The following is a 16,525-nucleotide window of genomic DNA, read 5'->3' as shown; positions in this document are numbered from 1 at the left end:
CTTCTGAAGAGCTCCTGTGGGTAATATAGTTGCTAATACTAAACATAGTTACAACTACTTTTCCTTTGTATAGCTACCAGAAGACCTTTTCCATTCCATTCCTCTGTTCCTCCAGTTCATCTCACTCCCGACCCCTGCTCTGGATGTGTGATGTGTAGTTAATTTGGCACTGCTGATATTCTGGTCTCTTGTACCTGCAGAGATATCAGCTCTTAGGGTTGTAGGTGTAACCACCTCCTCTGGCTTCCCAAACATTTTTTCTACTACAAAGTGAAAAACCAGAACAGGTGCATTGAATATATTCACTCTGGATCATGGAAAAAAAGCACCAGCACAGTAAAAGGAAGAAGGTAGAGTTTTCTTGGAGAAAGCAATCGGAACATGCCTTACTAGTACATCTCCTGTTGTCAAACAGCAGTGATCCAAAAATCATCTTCTTCCACTAGAAATCAAGGGGACAGCCACATCAGCCTTGACCTGAGGACAGAGGCTGGGAAGTTAAGAAGACAGGTCACCTGGGTAAGTTACTGATGAGTATTTTACTGTTTAAAGTCACTCCATTATCAAACTGATCTGAATAACCACATTTATTATCTATATACAGTATTAAAAACCTGGCTAGCTATTGTACTCCTCTAAAATACTAAAAATATGGACTTGAGGGCTCATAAAACACAAAAGTAACTGTTCTGTACTTATTTTGCTTTTCCTTAGCTATATCTTTCATTCTTTTCCCTTCTCCTCTTCCCTCTTAACAAGCCTTATGCTTTGCAATTTTAATTTTTTCCTTTTTCAAACTGTCAGTCATAGAGAGTGTCTTGACTTACAAAGAGATCTTTTCTTATTCTAGAAGCCGTTTTTGTCATTATGACTGCACGCTTTACACTTATCTCCTGCCTCCCAGATAAGCTCTCCCTTCACTAAGATCCATCCTATAATCTCAACCTATTTCTATGTGATTTAACCTCCTGGAGATGAATAGATTTTTGTGCTTGTTTTATTTGAAAGGATTTTATTTAGGGGACTCAGTTCTGATACAATCTAGACTCGTGACATCCAGTTAAAAAATACAAAAAATAATGAAGAAAACTTTCAATTTTCTGAGAAAGGCAGTTTGGCAAAAACAGTACATACACAACACACATGAAAATTTAAAAAGTGAAAACAATTTCCTTTGCATGGGCATAATTCTTTCCGGGCTAGCCAAACTTTATGGCATATACTTTTGCCATTGTCTTGTTGCAGATGCAGGAAAGACGATTTCTGTGCTTAGTTCATAAGCAATTAATAAATAATCTGTATTTTGTCAGTGTGTCAGCAGCCTGCAGGTATACAAAGAGGAGAGCTGCTTAAAAATCCAATTCCTATATTCTTGAGGGCTTAATGAGTCTGTAAGCTGCTGGAATTAAGTGGCTGTGATTTATCTGTGTATTCAGATATTTGCTTCATTAAAATTTCATTAAATCTAAACATACTTACACTCTTCATTCCATATATTCCTTAAATGTCCTGACAATCTCTTGAACATTTTTTTTCTGTTGATATGTTTATTTTTAGTAACGATGTATTATTTATGTTTACATACATGACTGAACCCCCCAGATATTGTAGACAGACAATACCTTACAGGAAATCCCTACATAGCAGAGTAGTAATCCATCCCTCTACATAAACACTTGCAACAGGAAAGCATATTCAGAATTTTCTAAACACGTTAGTTTAATTCTAATTGGGCCTCTCTAACTAAAGTGCGAAATACATGCAGTGAAGTTTTCTATGAATGAAGACAGGCTTATCAAACCCACCTCCAAATAAGCTGCAGAACTCTCAGTTTATCTTTACAGGTAAGAAACAGCTGCTTTTGATTACTTTAGGCAGTAACATCTCATTAGCACAGCACCTCAGGAAGCTGGGGAACCATCAGCTATGCCTGATGAAGCTGATTCCAAGTTTCTTCAAGCTTGGCTCAGTCCAAGCAGAAAATCAAGCTGGATTATGCAGGGGATAACAGGTAGGATAAATTCTGGAAGCACTGCCGAGGATGAGGGCTGAAGAAAATGTTCTGGCAAGCCCAACTCTGGCCCTAGCAGGGGCTGATTTCTGCTATTTCACTCCCTAGGCAGAGAGTTTTGGCAGTTAGGTAGCAAATAATTTCGCCCGCCAAGTAAGTGAAGAGAAATGTATCCTTCATGGCACGTTAGTTTGCGTGGCAGGTCAGGGAGGGTATCCGTGAATAGGAGGTTCAGCATCTCCTTCTGGCATGGGTTGCCCAGCTCAGATACACTGCCTGCAGGAGCGAAGAGAGTCTAATTACAGCCTTCACTCACAGATGTCCCCACTGGCACGAACCCTATTTATAGCCATGGGTGACGTGTACTTTGGCAAGGTCCTGATAGAATAGATATTTTCCAGGATGCCTGGAGCTGCTAAGAGCTTGTGGAGCTGCACCCTCCATGTAGGACGATCTGTGCTCTGAAGCTAAAGAATGAGAAACAAGTTTGAGTATCCTAACAACAAACATAAAAGATGCAAAGAGAACATCTGTCTTTATGCGTATATAAATTGTTTCTCATCTTCCAGGTAGGAAGGTGAACACTGAGTCTCTAATAAGACTTCATTAATTTCGTTTCAGCCTTTGCCAAGTGATGATGAAGTCTGGTGAACAGATAACTGTGGAGCCAGTAGAAAGCTGGAACCCCCTTTATCATGTTCAAAGCATCCTTCAGGGTTGGTACCCTGGGGTCACATGAGCAAGCAGGGAACTGTGAAACACTGTACAAGCATTGTGAAGCCACTTATCCCTTGACAGTTTAATATCACTTGTTAGTTTACATGAGCCATGAAACAAGTGGGGTTTGACACCAATACGTTCAGTTCTTCCATTGAGGATATGAGCTTAGGTCTCAGTAGAGAAAAAACCCAAAACCATTAGTGCAAACATGGTTTTATTTGGTAGCCAAGAAAGGTAGTTAAGGTAGTAAAAAATAATTTGCCAACTTATCTGTACTAGAGAGCCTGCTGTGGGCTTTCACCCCCTTCATACTTTTACAGGTGCTGTAAGAATCCCTGTAAGGATTTCTTCTATTAAACATAACAGGAATTCTAAACTGATTTAAGCAGAAGAAGATGCAAAGAGAACAAAGCAGAACATTCAATTTCTGAGTCCGTCAAAATGAATGATTGCATTCCATTTGTTTATTTTAATCTAAATTAAATAGCTAACACTGGTTAAGCACACCTTGCATTGGTACATAGTGGCAGAAAGCAAAAGGAAGTGCATTAATTACTGTTCACTGACCACAGGTACGATTTTGAAATGTGCTAGATCAGTGAACAGTACACCTCCAGGAATCACAGCTAATGCAAATACATAAATTTGAAACATACAAACCCCAACGTTGTTATTATTATTAGCTCTTTTACCTTTGAAGAATCACTCTGTTGAAGGGATTAATTATATCCAATACATTTTGAATTCCTTTGTTAAAACACAGTTTTGTAAGAGAAGGGTATAAGCAAGACCTGTACATTTTGAACACTCCTTTAAAAAACATTTTCTCTTGGATACAGTTCCCACCCAGGAATGATACCACCCTCGTGATTAGCTTCTCAGAGGAATTTACTTGGGGACAATTCTGGACTTGTTCCTCTGTAAACCAGTGCTCTTACCTTTTGATTGTACCTCCAAGAATGTGTTTTTTTCCCCACTAAAAGCTATTCTGAAGCCTGGCTGACCCTACTGGAAGGGATAAAGATTGGGTTTTGTATCCTAATTACCTAGATAATGAGTTGCATTTTTCCTATTAGGAGAAGCTATTTTGCTGAATCCTTACACTGTCAAATTCTAGGAGATGGCGTAAGGCTGTTGATCCACAGTGACAGTTAACCTAGAAGATCGATGTAGTTTCCACTCACGTTTGCAAAGGTCTGGTTGCCTTTCTTTTGTTGCTGTGGTAGAAGCCAGGTCAGAGTGCTATTTATTCACAGATACATAAATCACTAAGGGAAGATTTAAAGACGTGAATGAAATGTTTCACAGAGGTATAGAAGATTAATTTCAGAGAGACAAGGCTCACAAAAAAACCCCAGATTTAAAACTGCTCCGTAGGGGTTATGAGTAATTTAGCACAGGAGAAAAAAACTCACATGTTGTGCATGTAAAATAACACACCACTACGTATTATGAAATGACATAGTTGTCCTCTGCTTTTTTTTGTATCAGAGTGCGCTGGAACTTCCTGACAACTAACCAAAGCGGGGACACTAGGAAATCACATTTTCCTAGATATCACCTGAGAAGAAGCAGCTGGCAGTACTTGCACATTTGGCATAAGGTGCGTAGCTTTGTTTCTTGTGTCCTCCAAATTCAGCAATGCTCAGGACGTGTGTGGAAGGTGTCCACTTCAATGCTGTTCTTTACTGAGGCAGAAACAACCTGCATGTCACCATGACATTGAGAGGGTGCCTTTTGTCTTTCAATTTTTGCAGAGGTGATTGAAGGAAATTAACACAGCTCTGAACTTCACTAATTGCTCACTTGATTAAGTTTCTCAGGCACAATCTGTAGCTCTGTATTGGCCAAGGACATGGAATACACAGCTAATGGCTGTCCTCCCTCCCTCCCTCTCCCCCAGGCTCTGCGAAGCATTGCCCTCACAAAATTATTGAGGGCAAGGTCTGTATCACACTGGCAGAGGAAAGTGCTTGAGCACTTGATGACCTCCTGAAGTCCCTTCCAACCTGAATTATTCTATGATTCTTCAATATCTTTCATGTATTTTCATAGCAGCTGGACTTCCTAGAACATGCAGTTCCAGCTAAACACATTCAACTGCATATGCAAACACACAGGCAAAACCGCCTCTGTGAACAAATATTATCAGATATAACATAGAACATTCATTACAATTCAAATGATATATGGAAATCTATGAATTTGTGTATTTGTGTTGCCCAGCTGCACACAGCATGCGAGACCAAGTTTGCAGAGAGAGAGCACTCTCTTCAGAAGGAGTTGTATTCTTCTGTCTCTGGATGCAATAATGCACAGTTCAAGATTTTGGCAACACTACTTGAAATCACTTGAGTATAACGATGAGCCTGATAGTTTCATCCCGAGCAACGATTCAGAAAAGGGACAGGTTTCATCTAATAGCCATCCATTGACAATCAAAAGCATACCTATGGAACTGCATACATTTTAAAGAGCATGTAAGTCCCCAAAATGGAAGAGCTCCCAACTATTAGGCAATAAACTCTGCTGTGGACTAACCATACTCTTTTTCTTGCATCCTCTAAGCAAGACTGTGAAGCTTAAATGAGTATATTTGAGCCTCTGGTTCAGTTTAGATCACTAACTCCTTTTGTTGGTTTCATGCAGGAGGCTAAATATTTCATTGAATTTAATATTAAAAATTCAAACAATTCAGTCATATTTAATTAGGCGTTTTCTAAGCAATGTTATACCATTTCACACAATACAGACTGAAAGAAGAAATAATAAATGCTAACTAGCACTTTTAGTTCAGAACAGAGCTAAAATGTGTTCTTGCTTTGTGAAGTTTCTCAGGAAGAAGTGGAATATACTGACGTAATTGTTCACATCTACTTTTTGTGATTGAAAATGTATAGTTTTCTCTTTATCATGTATTGCAGGGTTGTGCCGGCAATACTTCGGAGCCCTTTGCATTTCCTAATTGCAATGTGGGTTTACTCCCACTAGATGTTACTCTTCCTCTATGGTTTGTGAAGGAAACCATCCTCCACGAATAAACTTGGACCACCCGTGGGTGTGCTACCCAAAATGTAAAATAGGGGCTCATTTTTCATCCCATTGCGATGGAAACATCTTTCTAAACACCAACACAACGAAAGCCCTGCCCCCTACCTGCAAAAAATTCACCCCCACCACCCCCACACCCCCAATCCAAAAAACCAAACACCCAGAAACCAGTGTAAACTTCTCAAAATATTAAAAGGAGAAAAGCTGTTGCATCCCATCAGATTAGGACAGTATGCACCCAACATGTAGCTGGTTCTGGTAGGCAGCTAATAGCAAACACTAAAATGTGACTGTCTTAGCTGAAGGAGCTATTGCTCAGAAGTTACGGTACTACACAAAGAAATTCAGCTAGACATTTATTGTCATAAAGCCTAGACTGTCCATTAGACAACATTTAATATTTAGCACCCTTTATGACAGGTGTATGTCTTACGAGGCATTCTGTGGCAGCCTTGGATATTACATGTACTAATATTTCACTGTCTCCCACACAAAAGAAGAATAAACCACTGAGATTATGACTGTGTTATGCAATCCGGTGACTGGCAGACACGTAAGTAAAAATATTTGATATATTTACTCATTGTAACACCCCGAGATGAAGTCCAGTTCTCACTAGAGACAGACATAGCCAAATGAAAAGAGATAGGAACTGGAGGAGAAAACGGGTTGGATATTTTGTGAAAACAGGAAAAAAACCCAAAGACATTACAATAACCAAAGCTTTGCAGCCAGGCAAAGTATCCTCGCTTGCATAAAGCGTCAGTGAGATGCCCAGAGAAGGTAGTTCTGAAGAGAGGTTGCTTCAAACCAGTGTATCAATACCGGGCATGCTTTTAAGCCCAGAAAATGACAGCTATCTCAGAGACAAACAGTGCAAGCTGGGTCTTTGCCCAGGACCACTGAACAGGCTGAATGAACAGTATCTTCCCATGAGAACACTCCTTGCTCCCTTTCTGAAGGGGACTCAGGGATCAGCTTGCACATTGGCACATAGAACGCTGCAGTGGGACGAACCGGTTTGTGTCCCTACAGAAAGCCCTGGGACAGCAGCCCAGATAAGGTGCATGTTACAGATGTGTGTCTGCCCGCTCACCCCCCAATGTGCATGGCTTTGGACATCACATGGTGCTGCACAGCAGCGTGGTGGGTCCTTCTTATCTGACCTCCCACTAGATGATAGGCAGGTGGAGGTAAAGCTCTGGAGAGCAAATGTCTGAAGCAGCAGCATAACTTACTCATCTGTGAAGCTTCTGAAAACACGAGCTGGAAGATCCATTAAGCTCAGGTCTTACAAAGTCTGCTCTTAAATCTAACAAAGCTCAAGGCAAATAAAACACTCAAGTCTAATAAACATGTTAGTGCTATTTTTGTTAACCTACATTAATACTCATCTAATGCCAGAGAGATTAAGTTTAATTAACAGATTAATTAAACACCCCCTTTTTTTTATATATGGGAGCCACTTGTAAGAGTCACCTGCTGGTAGGTACAAAATCTTCTACTTCAAATTCTGCTATGGATAAGCACCTGCACAAGAATTGTATGATCTCATCTTCTGGGTGCACAGTTTAATCACAGTGCTCTTGACAGAGAGCCCACACTGGGGAAGCGGATTTTAAAATACAAATCTGTGGGAAGCTCTTGAGGTGGCTCCTTGCTAAGTATGGCTGGGAGCAGGGTGATGCGGGGGGAGATGCCACTTAAGAGACTGAGAGGTAAAAGTAACGCCATGAAACTGTCACCAGCAAACGACCATGTGAAAATTTCATGTGCTTTGAGCCTGGTGAATTGACCCTAAAATAGTGTAAGGGAATTAAAAACAAAGATTCCCTGTGTGGTAGCAGAGGACTCACGTTATTTTCCCTCTTTTCTATAGCAACTAACTCAGATGTTGAAATGGGTAGCAAATCAACTTCATTCAGGCTTATCTTATTTTCCCTGGTCTTTTAGAACTGTTTTCACCTCTCTCCTACTCCCCTAAAAAAACCCCAAACAAACAAACAAACAAACAAACAGTAACCAACCCCCCCCTCAAAAAAAAACAAACCAACAAAAACCAAACAAAAAACCCCAGAGAAAACAAGCTGCTTGCTACAGTGTCTGTAAAACATCAGATTAACCCGCTCGCCATTTGCTCCTACAAATGAAGACACCTGGTGGTCGAAGTCCTGTCAGCTGGCTTTCCCACATGCAAAAAGTAATGTCCTGCACCGTTGCTACCCTACTCTTAGTCTTCAGATTAAACTCCTGCAAACTCTGAGTCTCTGCTGCCCAAAGCCTACCCCACCTCCTTCCTTACATCACAGTATCTCCCTGTCAGCTCTCCCTCAACACCATTGTCATCTATTCTGTTTTCAAACCTTCTATTTCTTAACTCCCCCTGTTCTTCCTCTTCTTCCTCTTCTCTTAGCTTGCTTCTTGAGAACTAACTTGCCTTTCCTTCCTTTCCCATTTCTCAGTTTTTGAAGGACTTCCTACCCCCTGCCTGTGCATCTTGTGATTTCTACTTCATGGACCACTGCATTAGGGCATTTGCAGCCGGGCAGCCCAGAGAGGGCTTCTCTCACTCTGACGACGGGAGGGCATGGACCGCTGCCTTCATGCTCAGACCTTCCTGCCCTTTCAGCCTTCCTCTCGAGGAAGAAAGCACACTTGAACTCCCAGAGGAGAGCAACTGAGTACGTCCAGGCAGCAGCTCTTTACTATTGCTGGCAAAGAGGCACAGAAACATACATGAAATTAAAGCAAAAGCCTGAAACGTAATTTAAATGCTCTTTGCCAATGCACGTTAAATAGGTGCTTCTGTTTCACGCAGGTCTCGGTGTACCTAATTAATCCAAATTAAATCTGAGCTGTAAGGGCACCCAATTACACACGTATCCACGCAGACAGGAGGAGCCAGGCCCTCACGGTGAAGCGCCTCTTGACAGGCAGCTGCAGGGGGTCCCAGCCTCAGCGGGGTCCCCCTCATCGATACGGTCTTTCCTCGGCCGGCAGGAGCCGAGCCCCGACGGCGGGGCAGCCCCGGCCCGGCGCTCTCGGTGCCCCCCGACGGGGCGCGCTGCGGCTGCCGCCAAGCGTCGCCGGGGGATGCGGAGCGGCGGGAGGGTTGCGAGCGGGCTGCAGGGCGCTGTCAGCCTGCTCAGGGCGATGCCTTGCGAGCCCTGAAACAGGCGGCGGGCCCGGGTAGCAGCGCACCTCGCGTTTTCCCCCGTGAAGGCGACGGGAGGGAGGGGACGCGGTTATACCGCGTCGAGGGTCTCGCTCGGCGAGGGTTTGGCCAAGCCTTCGGGAGATTAGGAAGGGCACAGCGGGGGCCTGCGGCGGGGCGGCAGCGCCCGGCCCCTTCCCCACCCCGGGGCGGACGGGGGGGGCTTCTTGCCTGCGAATAGACGAGACGCCTCGCAGAAGCCGGGGAGGGAGCCGGAGCCCGGACGGGTGCCAAGGGCGCAGCGGCCCCCCCGGTTTTACACCCGCCGGCCCCAGACTGCGGTGCCCGTCCGCGGCGAGGGGAACGCGGCGGGGCCGCACCGGGCGGGGAGAGAGTCCCCCCCGCAGCCGGGGAAGAAGGACCGGGGGGGGGGGGAGCGACGACGGGGGACCCTGCGTCAGTGCAGGGCCGTCCCCTTCCCCTCCCCGTGCGCTCGGCTCTGCCTCCCGCCAGCCTCCCACGCCTCCCGCGAGGTGCGGCCGCGCTACATAAACACGGCCCCGCCGCCGCCGCCGGGGCTCTCCGCTCGCGGCCCGACGGAGGCGCCTGGCCGGGCAGCGGGCACCGCAGCGGCGGCGGGGAGCGGAGCGGCGGCGGCCGCGCGGCTCCGGGGACCGACGGGGCGGGAGGCTCCGGCGGGCAGCGGCGGAGGGCTGCGCGCTCCCCCGCGGGCGGCGGCGGCCCCGCCCGAGCCCGGGCGGCCGGAGGAGGCAGGGCGGCGGCTCCCCGCCGGCGGCGGGCTCCCGGCGGTATGGCCCTGGCGGACAGCGCCCGCGGGCTGCCCAACGGCGGCGGCGTCTCGCCGGCGGCAGGGAGCGGGGCGGCGGGCAGCGGGGCGGCGGCGGCGGCGGGCGGCTGGTCGTCCTTCCCGGAGATCGTGGAGCTGAACGTGGGCGGGCAGGTGTACGTGACGCGGCGCTGCACGGTGGTCTCGGTGCGCGACTCGCTGCTCTGGCGCATGTTCTCGCAGCAGCAGCCGAACGAGCTGCCCCGGGACAGCAAGGGCCGCTTCTTCCTCGACCGCGACGGCTTCCTCTTCCGCTACATCCTGGACTACCTGCGGGACCTGCAGCTGGTGCTGCCCGAGCACTTCCCCGAGCGCAGCCGCCTCCAGCGGGAGGCCGAGTACTTCCAGCTGCCCGACCTGGCCCGCCGTCTGGCGCAGGCTCGGGCCGCCGCCGCCGCCCGCCCCGCCGCGCTGCACCGCGACGGTTCGCTCTGCGTCGACGAACCGCCGCCGCCGCCGCTCCTCGGCTACCTGGAGGCCGAGCCGCTGGAAGGGGGCGGCGGCGGGGCCGCGGCGTCCGCCCCGTCGCCCACCGCCAGCCGCAGCCCCTCGGGCGGGCCGCTGCTCACGCCCTCGCAGTCGCTGGACGGGGCGGGCGGGCGGCGCTCGGGCTACATCACCATCGGCTACCGGGGCTCCTACACCATCGGGCGGGAGGCGCAGGCCGACGCCAAGTTCCGGCGGGTGGCCCGCATCACTGTCTGCGGCAAGACGGCGCTGGCCAAGGAGGTCTTTGGGGAGACGCTGAACGAGAGCCGTGACCCCGACCGCCCTCCCGAGCGCTACACCGCCCGCTACTACCTCAAGTTCAACTTCCTTGAGCAGGCCTTCGACCGGCTCTCCGAGGCCGGCTTCCGCATGGCTGCCTGCTCCTCCACCGGCACCTGCGCCTTCGCCCCCGAGCAGGGTGGCCCTGCCGATGACAAGATTTGGACCAGCTACACCGAGTATGTCTTCTGCCGGGACTGAGCAGCCGCCCGGCCCGTGGCGTGGGGATGAGGGGGCAGCCCCTGCACGCCCGTGCGCACATGGTCCCCTCCCGGCCTGGAGCAAGGAGGACGTGGAGGGGAGGCCGTGTTCCCCTGCGCTTTCCTCACCCCTGCGCCCGCCTCCATGCGCAAGGCGGGTCAGCTCCCAGTGCAGCCCCCACCCCTCCTGCACGTGCCTCCTGACGGACCCGGGGACGGGGGACGGGAGGTCACCGTGTCTTGCTTCGGCCACCGTGTCCCTGCTTGGCCACCACATCCCTGCTCAGCCACTGCATCCCGGCTTATGCCATCATCCTCCCTCCCATGCCTCCCAGTAGCTGTGTCGGTAGCGAGGAAGGAGAGAGGTACCGGGAGCAGGCAGGTGCCCGTCCCAGGAAAGCACGTGCGTGTCCCCAGCCCCTGCCCCTCTCCGTGCGCAGGACCTGAGAGAGAGCTCTGTCAGGGTGGGGTGTTTTAAAAACCACCCGTTTAGGGGCTGAAGAACTTTTTGGTTGCTTTTCAGCAACTTCTGTTGAAGGTGGCACAAAGACAGCATGAGTGGCTGCCTTTTCTCATCCCGGTACTCCTAAGGGGGATTTTGCCTTGCTGGGCAGACCCAAACTGGTCCATTTTATCCCTCTGCCACCCCATCAAAGTGATGTCTGTCTGTGAAGGACCGTCACACAGAAGTGATGCCTGGCTGTGAGGGGTTGGCACTCCAGCTCATGCTTCTTCTATAGACATGAGTAATTTTGCAGGAGGTGTGTGTGTGTGTGGCCCTTTGTGACCTGCTGCATCCATCTCCTCTCTCTGCTCCTTATCTCTCTGAACTCCCCTCTCCAAGCTGTTAAACTGGACCAGAGCCTGCACAGCAGGCACGTAAGGCTGGTGTGGAAGGACAGGATCGCTGGATAACCAACCATTTGAACTACAAAGTGTCTTCAGAGACACTTGTTTATTCCCTCGAGAGGTAAAACAACGAAGCTTTGAAAAATTAAAGTGCTTGTGAATCATAACTTTCATGGGTGGTGTGAAGTCCTTATAATTCTCTTGAAGTTACTGTCTATGATATGCATAGAATACCCCATGCGTGTTTCCTTGAACGCCCTCAAAACGATGACGGTGAGACAAAGCCAGGCTTGCCAGAGCAAGGGTAGGGCCTGCTTCCTGGGAAGCTGAAATCATGTATGTTGAATTAATGAAGATGGACATTATAAGTGCAATCAAGAGCACCCTGCTTGTTACTTTAAGTTTTGTCATGTTAGTGCTGTAAAACTTTGAAGCCAATAGAATTGATGCTGAAACCACATCTTTAAGAACCAGTCTCTCAGTTTGTCGTGGCAGTACTTCCAGGGCAATGACACTGCTGAGATTAAGTACCTCTTCCTAGACAAACTTAGTGCTTCTTAGAAAGGATTAAGCCCTGTACTTAGAAAAACAAGAATGATGCCAACTATCTTCAGGGGAAATTACCCTTTCTAAGCTGTATTTTGTTTGTGCTATCAAACAGTCTTTCTTTCCTGAAGAAGGCAGCCATAGCTTGCTTTGGAACAGACAATCTGAGGAGTAGGTTTTTCTAATAAATTTGTGAAGATTGGGATACAAAAGCACTTTCCTTTAAATCCTGAACTTGATTTAAAACTCTGTGTTGTCAGTTCAGAACTTCACAAAAAAATATTCTAAATGTATCCCAAGTGTTGAAGAATTTAGCAGTATGTAGTAAAGGCTTGAAGTTACATTTTTAAAACTCTTGAATAATAAATTGTTCTAACTCCAAATTTAGAAATACTGCTAGCACTTGTATTCTAACCAAAGAATTTCACAGTAGGGTTTTATTTTTAAAACCTTAATTCCTTTGAAAAGAGCTACAGCTACATAATGTATTGAGTTTCAGTGCTCAGTCTCTGTGTTCACCACTTGGTCTTTCATTAAGTGCATGCCTAACTGCACAAAACTGAAAATAATTTGCAGCACTGTGTTTGTTTTTGTGTTTTTTTTTTTTTTTTGTTAATATTAGCAAGATTGTTTATCAATGTGGTTAAACTGAAGATGTAGATGGGAAAGCATTGGGTGGTGTCCAGTTGTAGACAGTTTTATAATGGAGTATTTTTAAAAGGATAGAAACGTATACCTGCGAAATGTGATGAGCAATAAGATCAAGTGAGAGGCCAATACACCTGAAGACGGAACAAAACCCGCTTGTCCTATGCCTTACTCTGAGATGATTCCTTTGTGCTTAACTTATTTATACCACAAGTGAAAAGACGTTGATCACAGCTACTAGGTCTTTACAATGCCGTTCTCAAGAATAATGACTGTCTTTTTCTAGTTTCTGTTAAGTAATTCTGAAGTATGTTTTTTAAAATTTTGTATAAAATCAGTTTTCAGTAAAGTGTTGAAATTTGCTCTAGATAGCTTTCTTTTTTTAAGAATCTGGTAGGTTACTATATCCATCATAGGTACTATGAATAGGGGCAGTTTTAAATTGAACTTGTGATTCAGTGTACATATATATACAGTATATAAACATTTTACACGAATCATTTAGTTTTTTAATCATTTTAGTGCTACAGAATTTCATAATATATCTAGCTGAGCATTTACATATTATGCTATGTACATAATATAGTAATGTTTTATTGGTTTCCTATACCTGTTTCTATGGAAAAACTGAATATGAATATCAGCTTGTAGAACTGAGATTGATTATGTATTTGCCTGAATGTGAATCATAACTAAACTTCCAGGTGGTTGAATGCATCTCCAAAACAAAGATTGCCTGTATTTTGATCAATAATTGCCTATCTGTTTGCTGGCAGATGACCCAGGAACTCTCATATTTCAAGTAAAATTGAGTGTAATAAAAACATAAACTAATGGTTTTTTAATCTTTGTGTTTGTGCTAAAATCTCTAAGTATTATTATTAGGAAATAGGGCCCTTCATTTACCGATAACTCATTAAATTTAGGCTTAAAATGATGGTGCCATAAATGTAATAGTCATTTGATGGTTTGGCACAGAAGACAGTATTTTTCTTAAACATTGCTCAGTAATTTCAGTAGAATTTTTAGAAGGTAAAATGCTTGTCTCTTGTGATGAGAACTCAAAGAACAGATAAACATGACGACTCTGCTAACCTGTTGATGTGCAGAAGGACAAAAATCTAAAGGCACAGTACCAGAGTCCTGTATACCTTTTGTAGCTGTTGTTCACAGTTCATGTACTTATGGATGAATGCAGTAGCATTTACAAGTGCTATTAAAAAAAACAAAGGCAGTCTTTCTTTTACTTAGAAGTTAAGGCATAGGTCTTTTCAGTGATGCATATCATGAAGGGTGACTGCAGATGTTTGACAGGATGTTTATATTTTTATACATGTAGATAACAAGCCACTTATTCATTCTTACTTTCACATGTATAGCACTGAAAATAAAGATCCTCCTAGGAAAACATTGCATACCAAATTAAATTCTTGTTCTTTAAATATTAACTCAGCTGTGTGGTTTATGCTGTCCTTTTTACTCTTGGTGAAGATGTCATTAGCTTTGCTCTCTCTTCCACAGTATCACATTTGTAACTTCAGCAAAGACTCCAAACAAATATGTAAAGCAGAAACATAGAGCAAAGACTATTTTGTGTATAGGGATCTCTAGTAACACCTGTGGCAAGATAAACAGAAATGTGTAATGCTCAGACTGCGTACTTTCAGGTGTCACAGACAATTTTTGTAGTATTGGTCAATATAAATCAGTCCTCAGGAAACCACAGTAATTAAGCAGCTTAATTTGAACAGGACAGAATAATTGTTGAAATAAAATGTTGATGTTTTTTATGAAGCCAGAGAATAACAACATTGGCTATAGTGCTCATTTAATGAAAGAAACATGATTACCTAAGGAAATAAATGATCTGAGCAAAATGCATTTAAAAATTCTGTTAAGGAGCAGAGGGGTGATTTTGTTAGCTACCCCGTGATCTCTAGTGAACTGTTATAAAACTGACAATTTATAATTTACAATAAAGCTGTGATCAGTTTCAAAGAAAATCAGTAATGAATTGCTAATATAACCCATGTGTATGAAGCGCCTGTGTATTTAATAAAACTTTCTTGGGTAGCAGGTTTATCATGCAAAGGAACCAGCTGAAGGAAGTTTAATCAAATGTTTTATTTGATGGCTTAATAGTATTTGAGAGCTTTGTTATCTTGCAAATCTTAGGTCTCATTTCCTTTACACTACCACTGCAATTACCCTGCTCACCCCCATCCCTTATATTTTACTTTTGCTGGGCCAAAGACAGCACGTTCTTTGGCAGAGCCAGTTTTTGCTGTGCTGAAGGTTATGGCTGAATTCTACCTTTCTCTTTCAGTGAACTATAGACTTTTTTCCCCTTTCTTTTACCCAGCCAGCAGTATTCATGGAATTTGTAAGAACATAACATCTGTGAATTTTTTTAGTTCTTTCAATTGTATTTGAAATTACCCGTCAACTCAGAAGTTAAGGGGGACAGATGTCCACCCAAATGGACAATACAAGTGTATGAGCCTTATTTCCTTAGGAAACAAGGCTAGCAACAAATTACTGTAATTAATGTCTGGCACTGTCTATATAAAGGAGAACAGAGTAGTCCAATTGTACTAAATCCCTACAGGCCGAGGAGGCAAGCAGTCACGCTCACTTTTGCAACGCTGGCCAGTCAGCCAAACAAATGGGTGGACTAGAATGTCTTAAAAATATTTCCAGCCTCCAAATTTCTGCGGTGTTTCCAAGTGTAGCTTGAACAGCTTTGGGTCTTGTTTCAACAGCCCTTCTTGGCTGCTTGTCTTATATCTATCTATTGGTACCTTTGCTGAAGAAACTTTTTGTTATGAATATGGAGCTTTTAGGACTCCTTCTGCCCTTTTGCCTGACAGAATTGGATCAAAATGTGCAAGGAAATATTTTCTGAAGGCTAGATTTGACTATTTTTTTTTCATTATAGGAAATCTTCAGTTTAGTTGTTAACGAAAGATTAGCAGAAATGCATTATTTATTTAGAAAGTACTAGCATTTAATTTTATGAAACAATGCTGGTTTTATTTTTCATTAAAATGAACTGCCTGTGTTTTTCCCCATGCAGTGAACTGTACTAGATGTAAGGCTCTGCTGCTGAGCAAAACTCTTATGTATGATTGCTGAAGTATTAATACCACCGTTGCAAGCAGTCTGCTGGAAAGACCCAGCACAACTGCTGAGACAGTCAAAACCATCGTCAGTCAAATCGTCATCACATTTCTTCCCTGTTCCACTCTTCACTGTGTTCAAACTGGAATAAAATTAAGCTCTGTTAAACATTTCTGGCTCTAAAACGTTTTTAGCACACACTATGGAGTATTTGGTACTTCCACCAAAGCTGTTAGCAACAGTGAGTCAGGCTTTTGAAGTAGATCTACTTCTTCATGAGGAAATACAAGCTGGGAAAAAATCCTTGCACAAAGCAGGAGCAGACTCATAGGGTTTTGGGGAAATTTCTGGGTATCACAAGAAATTCAAGACATTTTTCTGTCTAACCCAAATAATACATTCACACATTACTCTCGTCTTGCACCCCTCACACCCCCCCCACCCCCCACCCCCCCCACCTGGAAAACCACCTTGCTTAGGGACACAGGCAGATGTGGGTTAACACTTTATCATCCTTCTTCATTCAATATAATATGAAAGGAAGTTCACACAGAATCATACAGGAATGAGCCAGCGTGTCCTGTGATGTCAGTATGCAGATGATGCCCAGC

General features: G+C 45.0%; 1 protein-coding gene across 1 annotated transcript; it reads left to right on the top strand.

The window, feature by feature from the left end:
• Positions 1–9,516: 9,516 nt before the first annotated feature.
• Positions 9,517–16,084, top strand: KCTD12 (potassium channel tetramerization domain containing 12). Its single transcript, XM_056328778.1, has one exon. It carries the CDS (start codon positions 9,748–9,750, stop codon positions 10,750–10,752), a length of 1,005 nt encoding a protein of 334 aa, XP_056184753.1. The 5' UTR covers positions 9,517–9,747; the 3' UTR covers positions 10,753–16,084.
• Positions 16,085–16,525: the final 441 nt, after the last annotated feature.

Source organism: Falco biarmicus, chromosome 2 (assembly GCF_023638135.1).
Source record: "Falco biarmicus isolate bFalBia1 chromosome 2, bFalBia1.pri, whole genome shotgun sequence".
NCBI lineage: Eukaryota > Metazoa > Chordata > Aves > Falconiformes > Falconidae > Falco > Falco biarmicus.
Note: the sequence above shows the minus strand (reverse complement) of the source record. Positions and strands in the feature narration are given on the sequence as shown.

Coding starts and splice junctions, on each gene's coding strand:
- KCTD12 (XM_056328778.1), top strand. CDS start 9,748: ATGGCCCTGGCGGACAGCGCCCGCGGGCTGCCCAACGGCGGCGGCGTC.